The sequence below is a fragment of the Siniperca chuatsi genome, linkage group LG14, assembly GCF_020085105.1.
Source record: "Siniperca chuatsi isolate FFG_IHB_CAS linkage group LG14, ASM2008510v1, whole genome shotgun sequence".
NCBI classification, from domain to species: domain Eukaryota; kingdom Metazoa; phylum Chordata; class Actinopteri; order Centrarchiformes; family Sinipercidae; genus Siniperca; species Siniperca chuatsi.
The window spans coordinates 15,493,889-15,514,212 of record NC_058055.1 but is presented as its reverse complement, the minus strand read 5'-3'; the positions used below and the strand labels follow the sequence as shown (position 1 = coordinate 15,514,212).

Genomic DNA, 20,324 nt, shown 5'->3' with positions numbered 1-20,324 from the left:
TTGGTGCATATGTATGAGGTTTGTTTTGATCCATGCCACCACTTTGTACTCTGAGTTTGCAGCCTGAAATGCTATTAATGCACACATGTAGAGTGAATGAAAAGCTAAACCCTGGCTACAGCCAGCAGCAAGTTAGCTTAGCTTAGCATAAAGACTGTAAACAAAGGGAAAAAGCTAAACCCAGACATCAAAATCTTTCAGATTGTTCATTACAATTATTAGTTCTGAGTGGAGGCTTTCAAGGTACAAGGTAATTTATTTATCGTTTTACAACACATGGTTGTAAAATGAAATGAATGCCCAAGCACGACCCGGCAAGAAAACAAATAAGTGAATTTCCCAAATTGTCAAACTATTCCTTTAAACAAGTCAGATTTAAAAGAAGTGGAGACTTATTATCTTAATATTATAGTGATTTGCTAGACTCAATTAAACAGTTGAGATGCATGGAGATGTACTTACATTATTGCAAGTACAAGAAAATAATTCATGATTGGATTCCTGGATTCCTGTGTGTCTCTCTTACTCCTCCCTGTTTCTCTGCATGATCATGTCTCTTTGCTTTTCCTAATTTGTCCCTCTACCTTTTTCTGTGCATGTTTTTCTCAGGATTGGAGGAGGTGGTGTTAGTGATCCAGAGCCAGAGGAACTCCTACCACGCCCATCGAGGTGGTCAGAGTAAGGTGAAGATTCTGCAGCAGGCAGCTGAACTGGGACAGGTAACATCTGGTAGGCAGTCGATGGCTTAGCAGTAAACAGTGTTGCCTCATAGGGACAATATGCAGGGTTTAGATCTTGGCCACACATGAATGTTAGGTAGGTGCCCTGTCTGTAATCAAGATTGAGAAAATTAACTCCTACTTACTTACTATAAAAATAAGAATACAACCTTTTAAAATAATGAGTTGAGTTTTAATAATCTATTAAATTATTTCACAATATATTGGTTAATTATAATGATATTTTATTTTGTACATTTATTTATTTATTTATTTAAAGAAAGGGGGGAACAATGCATATTAATGAACATTTACACAAATGTAAATATGCCAGATTATAGCCTAAGGCTAATTTCCATGATTTAGTAATGTTAGTGCTTGAGGCAGGTTTAAAGGCAGCAGTTCTGTTTATGACTGGGAGCAAAAAATGTCATTGTAAAATGTTGTGTATATGCCTACTATATTCCCTCAAGGTGGCGTGCCGGCAATAACAGAACAACGATGCCACAAACCACTTCATTTTTAATGTCAGTGACTTTTGGGGTTTGACTTTTTGCTGTGGTATTGCACTGGTACCAATAGGTGTCCTCCTTGCCATAGAGCTCCCCTACCTGGGCTGGGGGGAACCAAGCTCTCCGCCGTCACACAGTAATAACTACTAATATGTGCCTGCAGGGTAGCTGTGAAAACTAATTTGTTATATTTGTTATAGACCTCAGTGAGATGAGATGACAAGAATACGGGCATGACAGCCTGCAGCAGAGACATACAACTGTTGATTTTCCTTTGATGAGAAGGGATACTGTGAAATAAAGAGACTGTGATTTTTCCTCCAACCTCATTTTCAATCCACCAAACCTGATAGAAAAAAATGGCAGAAGGCAGTCAGCAGGGGCTCCGTGGAATGATTTCTACAGTAATATATTATTATTAAGTATAATAATATATATTATATTATTATAAAAGGTCTCAGACTGTTGTCAAGGACAGAAGTTATTTAAAATCTATATTTCTCTTGACTACTGAAAATTTCAAGTTTCAGATATGATTCGTTTCATCAGGCTGTGGTCAAGGCAGGAAGTATGTAGCTGTTTTTATAGTCATAATGATTTTATAATGATGATGTTTTGTCCAATGGTACTTTGGATTTGTGGTCTGAATTGCGCCTACCGTATTCTCTCAATCTCTCTCTGAGGAGATCTCTGCAATCACACTGCAGCCTGTGAACAACAAATGAGATGTATCAGCTGGAAAAACTTTAATCACATACGCCAGCGACAGAGTGGGAGCAGCGATTGAATTTGACGTATGATTGTTTTGTTTCAAACCAATGTGTTGGTGGTTTGAGGTGTTTACCCACCAATTTCTCCCTGAGAGACAGAAAGAAAATGCAGTTAGTGAGAATCTTGAGAAACATCAATTTAACTCTGTGGGCATAAAATATAAAATAAGTGAGTTGCCCATCAACAAACTCCACTTTGCCAGTCATAGCTTGTTAAATGACTGTTTATGTGTGGCAGCTGTGAAGAGCAATTATATGTCAGAGAAGCAACAGAGGTTTCAATATAACAGAATAGAAGCAAGGATGGAAAAAGAGGACATATGCATCCCTTCCACTTTTCCAAATCCTATTTTTGACCCCTACAGTTACAGTTTCACTTTGATTTACTCACAAAGATCTCTATAAACAGAGTCATCTTACTGTCCAGGGCTGGTTTGTATAAAGCCACTCAGAGTTTAATTATTTGGCATTCATAAATGTCCCTAACTGCTAAAACTTGGTCTCAACTTCCAGTTAGGAGTGACCAGCAGAGGCAGCGGCTACACACTCTCCATATTTTGTACCTCAGTGCAAGAATTCTGGTGAGTTTGTATAACAAAACACAGAAATGACAAATTAAACAGATTCAAAATATGTAAACTTTTTAATGTGTAAATGTTTACTTTCTACGTTGACCCCTGTGTTTTAGCATACAGACATTTTATAGGCCCTCCACAGAAGGTTCTCACTTCAAATGGTTACTATCGCCGTCTTATCCCAAATAGTATACTGATATCGTCAACATAACTTTAGTGCAAATATCTTATATGAGCTTTCCTCTTGCATGCTACAATATACATAAATATAATCTTGGATACAGTGAATGATGGGTAGTCTTAATCACGACAAGGTGTGCATGAAACTGTGATACAGCCATGACACGACACCTTTGACCTTTGCTAAACGTTACTTTCAGCTTCTTCATACAAAGCTACTAAGTCCTCATTTTAAACAAGAATTTTTTTGACTGTAAGTCAAAGTTTGGGACCATTTCTTAGAAGTTTTATACAGACCATTTTCATTATTAGTGTGTGCTCACAGTAAGCAGTTTTATGAGAAAGAACGTTCACTTTGTGGACTTTTTAGCCCTGGATCTCGCCTCTTAGGCTACATACACGTGCTATACTCTCCGATTGGTGAAGGTTTTGGGGCCCTATGAAGCCTGAGAGGAAGTCTGCAGACACTTCTCAGGGATGCCAACTCCTCTGAAAGTTTTCCTGGTAAAATGTTATATGTATATTGATTTACTCTCAGTATTCCCATAGGAAGATGCTGGGACAGAACATCAATGAAAGATAAAGCATTAATGTACATCCACAATATTCAAGAGAAACATGATTGATGTAACTAGTGGCATGCATATTGACGAAACTTTTTATGACGAAGCTCGTTCATAAAAAGCAATTTACACAAACAGCTGTCTCTCAACTGAACGAAGTAATATTTTTTTTATGTGAATAGAGAGGTTGTGTCAAATAATAAAATAAATATAAATAATAGGTACTGTAGCTTCTGAAAGTGCTGAAAAGATTTTTGGCAAGTTTCATAAGTAGCACATTTGGATGTGTGTGTGTGTGTGTGTACAATCATCTCTGCATGTGTGCTTGTGCGGTCAGGCTGTGATGTGTGTGTTTGTCGTCTAAGTGAGGTAGGTTTATCACAGCGAGATGGACCTTGATTGTAGCAAGCTGTTTTGAGGGCAGGTTGTGCGTCATGCGTTTTCTGACTGAAGTGTAACCAGGTGTTTATTTTGACTGAAGGCAGACATTAAAGGTGGCAAACACTCATATCTGACATGCTGACAACTTGTTGCCTGTTTTCTTGTGTATTTGGTGACACTAAAAGGTTTTTGTCACATAAAAGTAAGTACACGCCATGAGTACAGGCTTTCAATCCAAGATGTCAGTGCCACTGCTGCGTCTTTTCAGCATCATCATCCAATCTCATTACAGAGTCAGCTCATTTGGCCCCGGCTCTCTCAGCTCTTTACGCCCAGGTCTCGCCACAACACTTACAACTCTTACACCCTCAGAATCTGAGGCGGATCTGAGAAGAGATTTGTTTGCACTGTGTGGATGTCTGTGTGGAAATAAAGCCACCACACTTTTTGTGAATATTATGTGTCCATTTGCTGTAATTGTAAGTACACTACCAAAGCTTTGTGTTTGTCATGCCTGAATCTAAAATAATACAATGTTTTATCAGACACATGATTTTATGAATTATTCTCATGGTGTTTACATGGACATATGCAATAAGTAACATTAAAAACATTCTCCTGGCTCTATGGATGGTAATGTCAGTCTGTTGGTCAGTCCAGCGCTTTGGTCCTGACCAAAATATCTCAACAACTATCAATACAATTATGGATTGCCAATACATTTTGTATAGACATTCATGGTCTCATGGATAACGCCTACTGATTTTGGTGATCCCCTGACTTTTCCTCTAGCTCCATAATAAGGTTGACATAATTGTTTTTCAGTGAAATGTCTCAACAACTATTGGATAGATTGCCATGACACTGGTTACAGACACTTATGTACCCCTCAGGTTGAATTGTAATCACTTTGGTGATACCCGACTTTTCATCTAGAGTAATCAGCAAGACAACATTTCAATTTGTCCAACACTTACCTGCAAACTTAATATATTTTGTCATTAGATCAGTGTTTCGTGCTAATCAGCAAATGTTAGCATGCTAACACGCTAAACTAAGATGGTGAACATTTTACCTGCTAAACATCAGCATGTTAACATCGTCACTGTGAGGATGTTAGCATGCTGATGTTAGCATTTAGCTCAGTTTCAGGTGAAACTAGGCAGGGTAAACAGCACTCAGGAAGATTCCTCCCTGAGGGTAGGGCTTAAGCAACACAGAGTAGCTTAAATTTCTGAGTTCTCGAACCATTTTCACAATTGAGAATGACTTCCGCTTGGGAGCCGAAACGTCTTGAATTTGAAAACATTGTCCAGATGACTACGACTGAAACCTTTTCTACAATGGAACACTCCTGGATGAATGAGGGACTACACGGCCTCTCTGTATAATGCAATACAGTTCAACAGCACCACAAACTACATCCTATATGTGCCTTGTACCTTAGATTGTACCAGAGTGGGACCTTTTATGTTGGTTATATGTAATGCTTTGTGGCAGCAGCACCTCTCCCTCTCACACTCAGCTAAATGATGTGTAAATGATGTGTGTTCTGCATTACCCAGTCCCACGTGCTTAAGGATTAACGTATCCAGTAATGACCTATTATATTGACACAATGCTGCAACTTAAAAAGCCTCATTTAGAGCTCTGCAGCCTGGAATAGCTTCCTCATTGTCATAAATCAAAGACCATCAACTGTGCTTTTGGCCACTCTTTGGTATTGGAGTTAAACATGGATGAAACAGAATGAGGGACTTCATCTCTGGAAAGAAGCAGACACTGACTATCATTTCAAACCTATTTTTGGCTATGCTTTCATTAATCCTTACAACTGTGTCTATGTCAGTGCCATGCGTCTCTTAGTGAGGAGAATCAACTCTTTACCCTTGTTTTACCCTCATTTTGAGCCAGTCATTGTCAAAACTATAATCCAAACCGTATAAAACTCCAAACAAATACACACAGCAGGATGTGCAGATGTTGTTACTCAACATGCTGCTGATCAAGGCGTGGCCACCCACCAGCATGTCTACGTGCGTTCAGCAGATCATCTGTCAGCGTCAGTGCAGCATGTATCATTTCCTCCAAGCTGTCACAAGTATATAGTCTTTGTCTCTTCACTTTCAGCTGTTCCATCAAGCCCCCAGGGAGACGATCACCTTTGTACAGTGCCCTCTAGTGGTGAAAAAGAAGTCATTTACTCATTATCCATCAGGACCTTTGTTGTCTTTGATTGTCTTGGGGTAAATTGTGTTACTAAAAGGAGACAATTCTTCAATTTTTAATGGATGTTAGATCTTCTTGAAAAATAGTAAAGTAAAACAGTTTCAAATAGATGTTTTCAGTGTGATTTTACACTTAAATTCATGCAATGCTTGTTTTTTGATAGTCCTAAAGTATTTTCGGCTACATTTATTTACCTAAAATTAATTGAATACAGGCATATTCCACAAAAACCTGGTTCAATCCCTAAATACTTGTGGAAGTATGTCGTATATATTATATGGGGGAATATATATTGTCACACTAAATTAATGTAATTAAACGACATTGAAATGCAATATGCTAGAATAAAGGAACGTGTTTAATTTTTATTATTTAAAGTAACAAATACTTTACAGATGACATCAATTACACATTGACAAACACCTCTTATCTGTTTGCACTGAGAGCTGTGAATTAATCGGCTTGCTCCGTTTTGTCCTTGCGGTGAGAAACCTGTTTCTACTAGACCTCTTATGAAGTGTGTTTAACAAACCAGAAAGTTGAATTTAACACCTTTACCTCTATGACTGCAGAAACAGACAAAGATTTTAGATGTAGGAATGAACCGTTTTCGTTGGTGCACAAAGTGCAAGTTTGACCTCAGGGTTGTTTAGTTTTACTTTCATCTTCCATCAGTCAGGTGCACACGCACGCACACACACACGTGCACACACACACACACACATTTTACATTTTGTAAAATTCAATTGTTTTGTTTCATGCAGGGAGTTCCAGTCGTTCTTCTTCTCCATGAGCTGTCAGAGTACGAAGGGGATTGGAGTATCCTCCCTGCGCTTCCTCGGTGAGTGTTAAACACCCATATGGAGATGATAAACAAATTCATTAAATCTGATTCAATAAGATTTAATTTAGCTTAAATTTTTGCTATGGGGGAAATAAATACATAAAGTTAATAGCTTCTTGTGGATCTTTCCAGTCTCTCTGCCACTTATGGTCAATCAGCATCCTGGTTTTTCTTCATAGAGGAGGAAACCAGTGTCACACTGCCTGCTCTGCTGCAGGTCCTCCACAGATATCCAGTCCAAGAGGTGAGATGCACCCCCCACCACCTAGCAATACTGACTGTATGTATATTATACAGTCTTCAGCCCTTTGTGCTATGTGAATGTCTTGATGGGGATCTAGTCTACTGCACTGATGCACATATAAACAAGCAATGGCAAGAAAATAACTGAGCGATGTTCTTTTCGTACCATCCTGCTCCCGTGCCCCTTTTTACAACTCACAGGAATGGTTTTTGGGTAAGTGCCTCCATGACAACGAGGCCTCCATCATCCACCACTACGCCTTCTCTGAAGACCCCAGTTCCTTCAGTTACCCTGACCCTGCAGCAGGCTGGGCACTCAGCACGCCGCTGCTCCAGAGGTGTGTGTGCGCAGATGTGAGAGCATGAATATGTCAACGATAGGATCAAAGGGAATGCTGAACCAAACCAACAACACAGGACTTCTAATTTACAATGTATACAATGTTTCTCTTCTTTCAACATCTTTCACTTTCATGCGTTTCAGACTCGCTGAGCGGATCCAACACGAGCATCTGAAGTCAGATTTTACCATCGACTTGAAACATGAGGTACTTTTTCCTTAACAATTCCCAGGAGTTTCTTGAATCTGCGCGTCATCTCCTGCCTCTCACTATAATAAGTTATTGTTAAGACTCAGTTCTGGTTCAATTCTACTTTGCACCTCAACAACTGCTGTGAAAAGCGTCATCTTGAAATGCTTAGACATAATGATGATAGACAGTATTCCCCCAGCGACTGACTAGCCTTTTGCTGAAAAGACCCCTGTAGCTTTCTGTGCCTGCAGCTTTTGATACATCTGTGATTATATTATTAATGCAAACACTCTACTTCTGAATAGATCTAAGTATGTGTGTATTTGTGTGTGTAGGAAGATTGAATATGCACAAGCAAAGACAGGAATTCATAATGTTACTCCTCCTTAAAGTGCAAGGAACTGATGTAATTGAAATGCATAGTGTGAGTTTTAAACTTTGAGCTGTGTATCCCTTTTGAAATTCTCTAATGACTTGTGGGTTATACCAATACAGAATAAATCTTTTGCCATGCAAGTAAGTGTATCAAAGTGTGTGTGTGTGTGTGTGTGTGTGCGAGAGAGAGAGACAGAGTTACTAAGAGGTCCAGAGCTGCCAGGATATTTACTGTTTGAGGATCTAGAGTGAGCTGTTGTACCTATCACCCATCACTGAAAATCACTGTTTCAACTGATACGCCATAAGGCCAACATTCGTCTTCATGTCTGTCTCTGTTTTTCTAGATTGCGTTGTATATTTGGGAGGAAGGATATGGTCCAAAGCTGACAGCAGTTCCAGAGTTTTGTACAGAGACAGGAGACAATTGTGCTACGACGTTTACAACCTATCTGCCCAACTGTGTATGTACAACTCTTATTTGGTTCTTAGAGTGTGCCTGTCATGTGGGCATGACTAGGTCTTAGTGGAGGTAATTATCAAAAGGAGGAAATCGAGGACATCTCTCATGGTTGCTTTTATAATCCATCACCTTTAATCACATTTATAACTCAGCTGTCTAGCTTAGTTAAATGTCCAACAGTGAGCACACAGTAAGTCCCGTGTGACTGCAAGGATGTGTGGGCTGAGTCAGTCTGAAGGCTAAACAGAAACCAAGTAGACAGCTCAACGAGTGGGATGAAGGATCACTGCAGCATTTGTTTCTTGAGTTGGAACAACACAAGGTGGAAAAAGTTTAACCACTGAAGAAACTCATGTGCTGGTGGAGTCTCTTATTGATGCAGAGGATTGATCCCAGGATCTTCTACCGAGCGCATCTCCATTTATTTCTGACATGAATGAATATATATACGATATATAGTTGGTGTATTTATGTATAGTCTAAGTATATAGTACATCTATATTCTCATAATGTATATTCTATATTTATTTCCCATACTTTGCATCTGTTTTTTCCTTCCTTTTGCTGCTGTGATCCTTTAATTTCCCCTAAAAAGTATAAATATAAACAAGAATATGAAAATACACATTGCCGCATTATTTTTGCATAATATATCTTCCATTTTAACTATAATTTGAAGACCACCTGACACAAAGAATAAATGAATAATGTAGCACTTATCATGAGCTTACAGGAATCCATCATGAGGAAGTGTCTGGTGTTTATACTGAATATTCTGCGATGTTAGCAGATTAAATGACAGCTGTAAATATGTAATGACATCCCAATTACTGTTGGTAATTTTCTGGAATAAGAAGCAACACCAACATGGGAATTCAGTGCACAGAAGATATAAGTATTGACATGTCTGGCCAGAAAATTTAAGTGGAGCACTAACACAAGGCTGTGATTTGATTTCTTTTATTCCACATGATAATACTGTTAGGACCTTGTGTGTCTCATTTTGCCATCCTGACTCAATTTTAAGTCCATTACATTCCATATTTGTTGTACCTCATGCTGCATTTGTGTTCACCTGTGCATTTTTTACCATTTTATAGCTACAATGCATCATTTTTTTAAATTAAGAGGGACATCGTTTTTCTTCATCCTCTTTCTAGGGAGATCCAGTGTCGAAGAAAGACGTATTTGTTGCTGTGAAAACTTGCCAAAAATTTCATTCGGAGCGAGGTGCGTGTGTGTTATTCCTGACCAGCTTTTGAAGGACAAACACGGTTTCATTCATTAAAAAATATTATATTCTGTAGTGGTGGAAGAAGTATTCAGATCTTTTATTCAAGTAAAAGTACTAATACTGCCCTACAAAGGCAGAGTGCACAAAAAACTAAAAAGGGTTTAAAGTTTTCAGACTGGGCGGCAAACTGTAAAACAGACAGAAAAGTTGCAGTGCTTTAATTTAATTCTTTTTTGGGCTGATTATTTTACCCAAAAAATAATTTCCATGTAACCAACATAATAGCTAAAAAATGGAGATACTGCACTCTGACTTTGGATAATCTTCACTGTTCAGAGAAACTGCAGTATCCATCAACAAAGCTTTCTGATCCATTTTAACTAGTTTGTTTAAGAAAATGAACTTCAGTTTGATTATTTACAGTCCATAGCTCATAGGAATAACATGTTTCTGTGTTTGTGTTTCTAAATGTCCAAGAACAGTATAGTTTGATACATTAATTTACAATTTAATACATTTAAGTATGTGATTTAAAGATATCTTAACCACCAAATCACATGATTTTCACTAGAGTTAAAAATCGAGATGGCAGCTACTAGGATCTGCTAAGCTAGCTACCATTAGCAGGAGTTTAGCTGTGATTTAGCTGCTGCCTTATTTAATTATGTGGAATAACAAACTGAATGACCAAAATGTCAGTTCATCAAAATGGATATTTTTATTTACAGATAACAACTAGGGGGAACTTAGCTTTAATTTTATCTAAGGCTAGCCGTGGCTGTCTCACAAGCTAGCTGTAACTTTAGCTGTTTAGTTAGCTGTCTTACACATTTCTATGACATAATATTTTTTATATATAAAACAAATGTCCGAAAGTCTGATACAGGTTATAACTCACTTATGACAAATATGTATTTATTGCGTTTTGCCTTTGTAGGGCAGAATGCATTAATGTAAAAATACTTAATTAGCCTACAAGTAAAAGTCCTGCATTCATAATCCTACTCAAAACTGGTACCTGTAACTGATAAATTATTATATTAGATTGTTAATACTGTTGCATCAATGCATAAGCAGCAATTTACTGTTGCTAGCTGGTCGAGGTGGAGCTAGTTCTAACAATATATATACACATATATGTATATACATATACACTCATGTATATTAGTCCAATGTTCCCAACCTAGACGTCGGGCCCCTTCCTAAGAGTAACAAGATAAATCTGGGTCCCTTAGGAGGACCCCAACAAATCTTTGCTTTTTTGTTAAATATTTGATAATTTTACCTCTTTGAGCCTTTTGATTATTTAAATGAAACCATCTGATGGAAATCCCTCTTTGGCTGAACTTATAACAACTCAGACATCTGAAATGTGACAATGGTACCAGCTAGACATGTTTGTTTTTGCAAGGAGCCAAAAACATTGGGAAGCTCTGGTTTCATCTTTTAACATGTAAAATCTTAATCTGAAAAGTAACCAGCAACTATATCTGTCAAATAAATGTAGTGGAGTAGAAATATAAAGTAGCATAAAAAGGAAATAATCATGTGAAGTACAAGTACCTCTAAGTAAGAGGGACAGTAAATGTGTAATTATTTTTCACCACTGAAATTCTGTTACATTATTGTCGTCTACTGCATTATGGTAATGAATTTAACTGTGTTATTAACTACAATATTACAATGTTTTGTCCATTGTAAAGGTACAGCGAAGAGACATTTTTTGAGTTATTAAGCAATGCAACATAGCACACCTACTATATGACATACAAAAGAAATTTGAAGACGTCTTTACCAGCTCTGAAATAAACTCTTTCAGTTTATCTTTATTACAAACTAAATGGAAAGTAAATGAAAATTACAGGACATTTAGCTGCAAAAGTTTTACTCGAGTCTTTTTATTTGTCACAACATTTGTCTTTTTTGTTTACTGCCACTTGCTTAACAGTCTGCTGGTCATTTAGTCCTGGTTAACCTGTCAGTTGAAAACTACCTGTTTAAATTCACAACCTCATCTAGACTGTCTGCTGAAATTGCAACAGTTTGTGTAATTATCCAAAATATTGATATCTGTTTTGGGGGTCAAAATGAACCAGTAGTTATGGACTGACTATTTTAAAGCAATTAACAAAATCAAAAGAAGAAAGAACACTGTGTGTCACTTGCTGTGAATTGGCTGTTACTTTAAATTCAGGTTATTAAAATTACATAGCAAGCTGTCACAGTAGTGTATGTGTGATTATGATTGTCAGTTAACATTTTGTAGTTTTAATGTAGATTATCCAGATCAATATGCAGTGATTGAGCAGCCAGTGTCTTGTTCAGTTGTTTTCTCCCCGCATTCAGAGGTAGTAGACATCTTCCATTATTTGATTACACAGTCCTTTGGAGTTTACAGGTTTGCAGCAGGGACTTGGAGATAGTTTTTATTATGATCTCTGACAGCCATCAAAGAGTGATTCAGTGTACATCCAAATCTAGAGTTAAGGGACACTCTGAGGATGCAACATCACTTTGCTTTCTGTCTGTGGCTTCTTCTTCTTCTTGTATTGCTCTGTATGTGTCTGCATGTTTCAGAGAAAATGTTTTCTCTCCCCCACCTCATCTCTTTTTATCCCTCTCCCCTTTCTCCTCACAGTACCAGTGGTGAAAGCAACCTGGGAGAAAGACGCTGGGTTTTTAGAGTATTACAGTGATGTCACTGATGCCTCCATACCCACAATCAGTCTGGGAGTGCCCAATACTGAGAGAGGTGAGCTGATCAATAACAATGTTTACTGATTCCTGCAGGACAGATCTAGGATATGTTGGAGGGATTAAATCACAGAGCTGGCCTGGAAGCACTTGGGGATCCCCCAGGAGGAGCTGGAGGAGGAGTTAAAGGATGTTTGTGACGCCTGTAGCCACTGCAACCCTGACAAGCATAGGTATTTTTTGAACATGGTGGAGGGATGGTGATAGACTAATTTTTAGCCACACTTGTGGCATGGCTCTGGGGATGGTAATGTAGGTCTGTCGGTCCACCACTTTGGTCCAGACTGAAATATCTCAACTTGCTGGTCATTCATGGTGCTATGCAGATAAATTGCAGAACTAATAAAAAAATCCCATAAGCCTCAGTTGTACTTCAAGACTAATTAGCACAAGTTAGCATGCTAACATGCTAAACTAAGATGGTGAACATGGTAAACATGAGAGACAAACATGAGAATTTTTCCTGATGTGACTCTGTGTCCCCTCTTTGTTTCCTGTATGCAATCACCACATTGTTAGCAGCTCGTCAAGTTCAAACGTAAGTTTGTAAGTGGTACTTCAAACCAAACCACACAGACACCATTCTCCATCCCCTTATCTTTTCCTGTGTTTCGTTCCTGATGTGAGATCATTGTTGTTGGGATTCAGGTAGGGTAGGTTTGGTTATTAGCAAAATTACAAAATATATTTATGAATATTAATACAATTATTAACATAATCAAAATTATTAATATGGATGAATAATTACGGGGCCCTACCCTGGGATCAGGGATCAATAACCAAACATGAAAAACAGTCTCAAAGGTGGCTCTCCACATTAAAAATGCTGATATTTAAAGTACTATCTTACATTAATAAGGGTGGACAGTCCCTGACCGTCGCAACTAGCTGTTATTACAACACGTACACACAGTAACCACAGGCCACTGCTCTTTAAAAGATACAACAGCGTTTATTTAACCTTAGCACTGATTAACAATCAGTACATTTAGCCAACAACCACTATTGTCTAATCTAAACACAATAAGCATACAACAATCAGCAAGCATGTAAGGTATGTGTGTGTGTGTGTGTGTGTGTGTGTGTGTGTGTGTGTGTGTGTGTGTGTGTGTGTGAATGTGTAGAGGTGTGGGTGCGTGCGTGTAGCAATAGAGAGCGGGGTGCGAGGAGGGTGGCAGACGGCGAAACTATTCCTGCAGGGACAGCCGGGGGAAACAGCAGGCGAAAACGTTAAATCCGTATCCTACTTTTGCAGGCAAAGATTGTTATGTGGAGTATAACAATCGGGATCCAAAAGTGTTTCAGCAAACACAAAACAGTTTGTCACTCGTCCAGCGAGTTAAGACCTTCCTAGGAAAATAAAAATTCAATGTTGAGCGTCTCCTGCAGCGATCGAGGTCAGAATGGAAAGACGTCGAGCAGTGTGTGGCGCTAGGCTTTATAGAGGTCACAGCTGTGTGCCAGTGTCTCCTGCGCCCTGTTTGGCTCTTCCCAATGAAGAGGCGCATAGATGACACTTGATATTCCTCACAGTAGGTACTAGAGCCAGAAACAATAACTGCACTAATGACCGGCTTCAGTGAGAAGAGGAAAGACACCAATTTCATCTTTGTATTACATGTATTCTTGTCTGAGATACCCCTGCTTAGAGAACAGATCTGTCTGTGTCACTCCCTCTAATGTACTTTCGAGTCCATTCACACAGCAGGGGGACAGGCACAGTGTCAATGACACCTCCATCTCTTTTCCCCATCCATTCTAATGTTCCTCTCTCTGCCCTTGTTCGCAGGCTGATGGAAGTATTACACTGCCTGTCATGTCCTCTGTCCCATACCTTTTTCTAAATTCTTCATTCTCCCCATCATTCTTTAATGCTTTCCAAGCCTATGCTTTGTTCATTTTTCCCTTTTATCGAAGTGCCTTTTGCTCCCTGTGGTTTGATATTCTCTTCCCCTTTCTATTAAAGCAAACCTTATGCTCAGGAGAATAAAAGCAAATGGAAAGGGCCCCTGCCCTTCCTTGTTTTCTTTTTGTCTCTTATGAATACCTACATACTGTTTATCAGCTGGGACATCTCATTTTTCTACTGCATCCTTTTTTTCATTTATTCATTCACAACAGTATATCTGGTCTTTTACCTGCTTCTTCACTGGTATGTTTACAGCTGTTTGTATTTACTTTGTCTTAATGTAAACATATTCTATGTTCTCTCTAAATTGTCTTTTACTGCTGTACGTCTGTGCTATTCTTTTATTATTTTGTAAGGGTGCATTCATTCTAAATAGGACATTGATGGTCACTGAAAAGTTAGAGGATCACCAAAATCAGTATCAGCCATCCTCTGGGCTACATGGATATCTGTACAAATTGCATGGCAATCCATCCTGTGGATGTTGAAAAATTTCTGTCTGGACCAAATTGACTGACAAATGACAGACCAAAATTGCCATCCATTCAGCCACGCCGCTAGCATGGCAAAAAGTCACTTTCAGTGCTGTTAAAGTATATGAACCAATTTGCAACAGTTTTTGTGTTGTATTGTTAGTCAAGCCAGAGAACCAGGAAGGCAGGAGTAGGACCCAAAGGCAGACCCACAAGTACAACAGGTGCAGCTCATACCATTTAATAAAGATAAAAGACTTCCAGCATGGAGAGGCAGGCAGTAGCCAAAAAAAGCAGGAACGCAGTCCAACAAAGGCAAACCAGTCCAAGGGGAGCAAACAACAAACAGAGTCCAACAATGCAGGCAAGGTCCAAACAAAATGGAGAAGTAATCCAAATCACAGTGGCGGGAACACAGGACACAAAGGCAGAGACACTTGACATAGAGACAATGTACAAATGACAAACTGACACTGAACAAAGGAAAAACTAGGTAGGGGAGACAACGAGACACAGGTGCAACTAATTAGGGCGGAGCAAACAATCAAAACTGGATGGAAAAGTAAACAAAGACACAAAGTAAAACAACAAGAGACACAAGGAGAGGAGAACACTTCAAAATAAAACAGGAAATAACAGGACAAAAACACAAAACCATGACATTTTGCCAGTTTTTCAAAATATCTGATCTGACCTTTTAAGTAGATACAGATCATGTTTTTGCAGTATACGCAGTACCAGTGAGTGTGGTTTGAATCTCACAGCTTATGATCATGGACCTGAACTATTTTAAAATATTGTGCTTCCGACTATTACGTAACAAAAAAACTATTATAAAATCTAAAAAAAATAATAAAAAACTGCTATGAATTTGAATATAATATGAGAAAACAGACTATTTCTGTTTATCACTCACACACACGCACACAGACACTCTTATTAATGTTAGGGGTCAAAAACGGCCTGTTGATATAATACTTTAATGGGATCTGAGGAATTTGCTCCTCCCAAGCATTTCATGAGCCACAAACCTGAACTGGCAATCCCTGCCTCATCTTTTTCCACTTGTTGTCTTTATCTCCCGGCAGGACACTGTGGGAAGACATTTGCCATCTTGAGGCGGTTCCTGAGCAAAGCTGTGCCAAAGGCTGATTGGCTACTCATTGTTGATGATGATACACTCATCAGGTAACCGAGAGAAGTTTTAAGTTTTTGTTTTAACCTACCACTCCTAATTTTAGTAATTTAAAGCATCAACAAAAACATTCTGCGGTGACGAACTAAACTGAAGTTAAAAAAAATCCTTCCCGTATTACATCTCTTTTGATGATGTGATTTATTTAAAAATCCTGCACACACCCACACAAGTGTTTTCACTTGCTGACTAATTATAATTCTGTTTAGGTTCATGAACCAGTTAGAGTTATAAAGGTGTAACTAACTGACAGCTGCAATAAAAGGCTGACAGGAGGGTGAGAGAGATGTCAATCCGTGCATGCTCACATAGTTCTGAGAAAAGCTCAATCAGGCAAAAAAAGTGAAAACCCCTGTGGGAGTGGACAATGGCTGTGTTGGGCCTTTAGAGTAGACTGTTTTGGTGCAGTACAGAAACAACTTTAGAGATCCCCTTAAAATCCTGTGAAGTCTCTTAGTGGATATTTGATGTAGCTACGACCTTGTTTTGTGTGTCTTCCTACAGTCTATATAGTCTAAGGTATGCGCTCACTTCCTGTCTGTTTGTCTGTTGGTTATTGTCTATCTATAGTTTACCCAGGTTGCAGCGACTGCTGCGTTGCTATGACCCAAAGGAAGCACTGAGCCTGGGGGAGAAATACGGCTACAGCTTGGTTCAGAACGGATACAGTTACACCACAGGAGGAGGAGGGTGAGGCTGCGGGGGGATTGAAACCTTTCTATTTACTTTGTATGCAACTGTGCAAACCTGTCAAATTCACTTTGTGTCTGAACACACAGTGATGGTAAAAAGGGAATGAAGCTACTGTGCAAGGTTTTAACAATGTCGCAGTCAATAGAACAACACAATTTTAGTCAGTGATTAACAGCTGCAGTACAAAATTGGAGAAAAAACACTATATGACAGTGTTACTTACATTGTACAGTCTGTGTCTACTTGTCCCAAAACTTGATTGCAGCTGCTTTCCAGCAAATATTAATAGAAAATATTCTAACATTTAGAGCCATTTTTCATCAGTGCACTATATCATCAAATGGAACATTTTAAATGTCTCATGCATCATACTGAATTATGCACATTTGACATATCTGGTATCGTTGGAAATCTTGACATACAGTAATCACTAGAATTTAAAGCTGTTATAATCAATATGTTTATATTAACAATGGATCAAATGACTACTTGTATATTGCTATGGCAAACTTGTTAGCAGTTGATTATTTACACATCCAGCACATATTATCATTCATTTACAGTTTCTGACCACCTGATGAAGGTAAGTCCAATAGTCACTCTCCTTTTAGCTCTATTTTGGTCTCTACCAACTCCTGAAAGAAATATCTGGGTCTTTAGCTGCTAAATGCTCCACCATGTTCACCAGCTAACTTTGTCTGTATGCAGTTTTTAGAGCTTTTGTGCTGAATACAGCAGCCTGCTGTGGCCGAAAATGACGCTGATGAGAGTGGACAGTTCTTGGCTACACATAAAAAATCAGTGGTGGAAGCGCTGATAGTAATCACACACAAAGCAGGTTTTCCTGATATACTATCCATGAAGAAGATAATATATTCACCCCAAAATCCAAGGATCACTGGTTCTTTGAAATTCAAAGCTTTTATTGACATGGGTACATGATTGAAAAGGGTTGAGGGTTAAGACTTGGTTTTAGGCTACAGGTTACAATTAAGTTAAGGTTAGGGTTAGGCATTTAGTTGTGATGGTTAAGGCAAGGGGCTAGGGAAAGCATTATGTCAATGACTGTCCCCCATGGGGATAGTGAAACAAATGTGTGTGTGTGTGTGTGTGTGTAGGATGGTGCTCAGTAGGGTGGCGGTGTCCAGGCTGGTTTCCAGTGGTTGTAGCTGCTACAGTGATGATGCTCCTGATGACATGGTGCTGGGCAGGTGCTTCACTTCCCTGGGTGTTCCCATCACACACAGTCCACTGTTCCACCAGGTAGGGAACAATACACACAAGGACATGTTCTTAATATGATTGTGAGGACCTCCCTTAACTACATTTGCTTCTCAACCCCTAAATGTTGAGATATGCTCAATAAGAACAACGCTGGATGACGTGTTGTTCACCATGTTTAGTTTACAGGTCCCATAGTTTTCTGTAATTTCCTATAAAGAAACTGATGTTTGTTACCACTGAAGTGTAAATTCAAAGAACAAATCTTGGAAAGGACTATGTATTATTCACAATTATAGTATTAATAAAATGTATATTATATATTGCATTGTTTGGTGAAAATTGTATTTCAATTTATATTTATAAATCAACTTCCTGACCAACAAATGCAAATAATGTTAATACTGTAACTTAATGACCATTTTTCACCATATAAACATGCAGCTGAAGTACTGTTTCAATGCACCGTAAGCTAGTTGAAAGCTAGTTGTATGCTAGTTAATGCTGTAGGTAACAGAAACCGCTAAATAAGCCAAAAGCGCTCCTGGAGCAATTTTCAGATTGTTATGTAGTAGTAGTGAATCCCCAGAATAAATGAAACATGAATTGTTAACCAGACATATACATGGGCACACACACACAGACAAACCACTTCTTCTTGATATTTTAGGCCCGACCGGATGACTACTCCGAGACACTGATCTCCTTGCAGCAGGCCATCTCCTTCCACAAGCACTGGAACATAGATCCCGTGGCCGTCTACAAACACTGGCTGCAGGACGCACACCCGCGAGATGAACTGTAGAAACAGTGTGTGTATATAGTATGTATACCAACCTGTAGACAAACTTTCAAATCAAATTTGCACAACAGCATAGAGCTAAAGAGCTAAATATGAGCTAAATAGAGCTAAAGATGAGCAAACAAGCAGCCACCACTACAGAAAGTGTAATACCCTACTGTAGAGAGACCTGGTAAACCTGCCCTGAAACATAATTCTTACAAGCCTTAATACCAGCATTGATCAATATTTTTGATATCAACATTAATTCATATGACTGTGTAATGTATCACACAGAGGTTTTTAGCTTCTTTAGCTAATTTTTTTCGTTAAATAGCCTGCACACCGACTGTATGATTGAGTCAGAGAAAAAAAGCTCTATTAAAAATCTAATTGCTGAGTGGATGCTAATGTTTCTTTGCCTCTGCTGGATGTGTAAGTATGTGATTGTTTGCTAACATGTTAGCCATAACAGCTGTAAGCCATGGATATGAGGCTGTGTGTCTGTTGGCCTGTTTTGAAGTTTTTCTGCCCCCTAGTGGTCAAATATCAATTACTGACAGTGAAATTAGCTAGTGAAATCCTAACTTCTAGTAAAAAAAGATTAAGAGTCTACAACAACGCTAGCGGCTCTGCAAAGCTATACTTGGAGTGCTTTGCAGTGCTTTGAGCTATAATGCTAACGTTAGCATGCTAATGTGCTCACAGTGACAATGCTAACATGCTTATGTTTAGCAGACCTTTACTGTGGTCAACATCTTAGTTTAGCATGTTAGCATGCAAACATTTGGTTGTTGGGAATCTCATTTATTTTCTATATTATATGGATGGATATTTGGTCATTAATCAAAGTATTGGGGCAATGTGAAATATTGACTGATTATATTGATTATAGCGCTAGATGAAAAGTCAGGTGAATTAAGTGTTACAGTGAGAAAGGTTAAAAATGTGAATGATCTGTGCTGTATTGGTGAAGAGACACCCAGTGTATATTTTATTTATTTAGTCAGGTAAGTCCCTTTGAGGTTGGAAACTTCTGCAAAACAAAGCAAGTTGTAGACAAAATAATACAAAATTAGGCAACAGCTAAAATAAAATACAAAAATATATACCATGGCTGTAAAATTTACAATTTACTTGATTTGAGTCATAAATATCAGATTCTTCAATTTAAATTGAGCCAACCAGATGATAATAACATCAATATAATGTTCATTTCACTTTTAGACAAATACACTTACATAGTTTGACATTTTTGGAAATATGCTTATTCGTTTTTTTTACGAAGAGTTAGATTTCCGAAAGTCGAACTATTCCTTAAAAAAATATATATATATATATTTATATGTCTTTTTGTATCTTAACAAAATTAGTTGTGTATACATGTTTTTATGAATTTGCTCTTTATATGTTTACCACATGATTGTGTGAATGAGTCTCTAATGGAGGAATTTCCAATAGAATTTTATTTTTGATGTGTGAACAGAATAACTGGGTGTGTGTGGGTTAGTCAGCTGGATGGGTGTAAGAGTGATTACAACCACAGCTGGCAAGCCTGCATTAAAATGCCATTTTGTAGCTGTTTTTGTGAATATATAAATGTTTGTGTGTGCTTGAAAACCTGTTATTTCCTTCTTTAATAATTTGGAAATAAAATATTCATTGGGTTGAACAAAA

General features: G+C 38.3%; 1 protein-coding gene across 4 annotated transcripts in view; it reads left to right on the top strand.

Annotated features, from left to right (window-relative positions):
- Nucleotides 1-20,324, top strand: part of b3glctb (beta 3-glucosyltransferase b) — a 26,740-nt gene extending 6,416 nt beyond the window's left edge. For 2 of the 4 annotated variants that reach the window (XM_044222149.1, XM_044222150.1), the window contains exons 4-16: nt 610-729; nt 2,515-2,582; nt 6,694-6,770; nt 6,906-7,017; nt 7,218-7,354; nt 7,501-7,564; nt 8,272-8,388; nt 9,548-9,617; nt 12,260-12,373; nt 15,846-15,945; nt 16,523-16,642; nt 17,764-17,908; nt 18,537-20,324. In XM_044222149.1, coding sequence (XP_044078084.1) covers nt 610-729; nt 2,515-2,582; nt 6,694-6,770; nt 6,906-7,017; nt 7,218-7,354; nt 7,501-7,564; nt 8,272-8,388; nt 9,548-9,617; nt 12,260-12,373; nt 15,846-15,945; nt 16,523-16,642; nt 17,764-17,908; nt 18,537-18,671 — 1,379 coding nt within the window. In that variant the 3' untranslated portion in view covers nt 18,672-20,324. The remainder of the gene's footprint in view (nt 1-609; nt 730-2,514; nt 2,583-6,693; nt 6,771-6,905; nt 7,018-7,217; nt 7,355-7,500; nt 7,565-8,271; nt 8,389-9,547; nt 9,618-12,259; nt 12,374-15,845; nt 15,946-16,522; nt 16,643-17,763; nt 17,909-18,536) is intronic. The other 2 variants (XM_044222151.1, XM_044222152.1) reach the window with 1 other exon arrangement.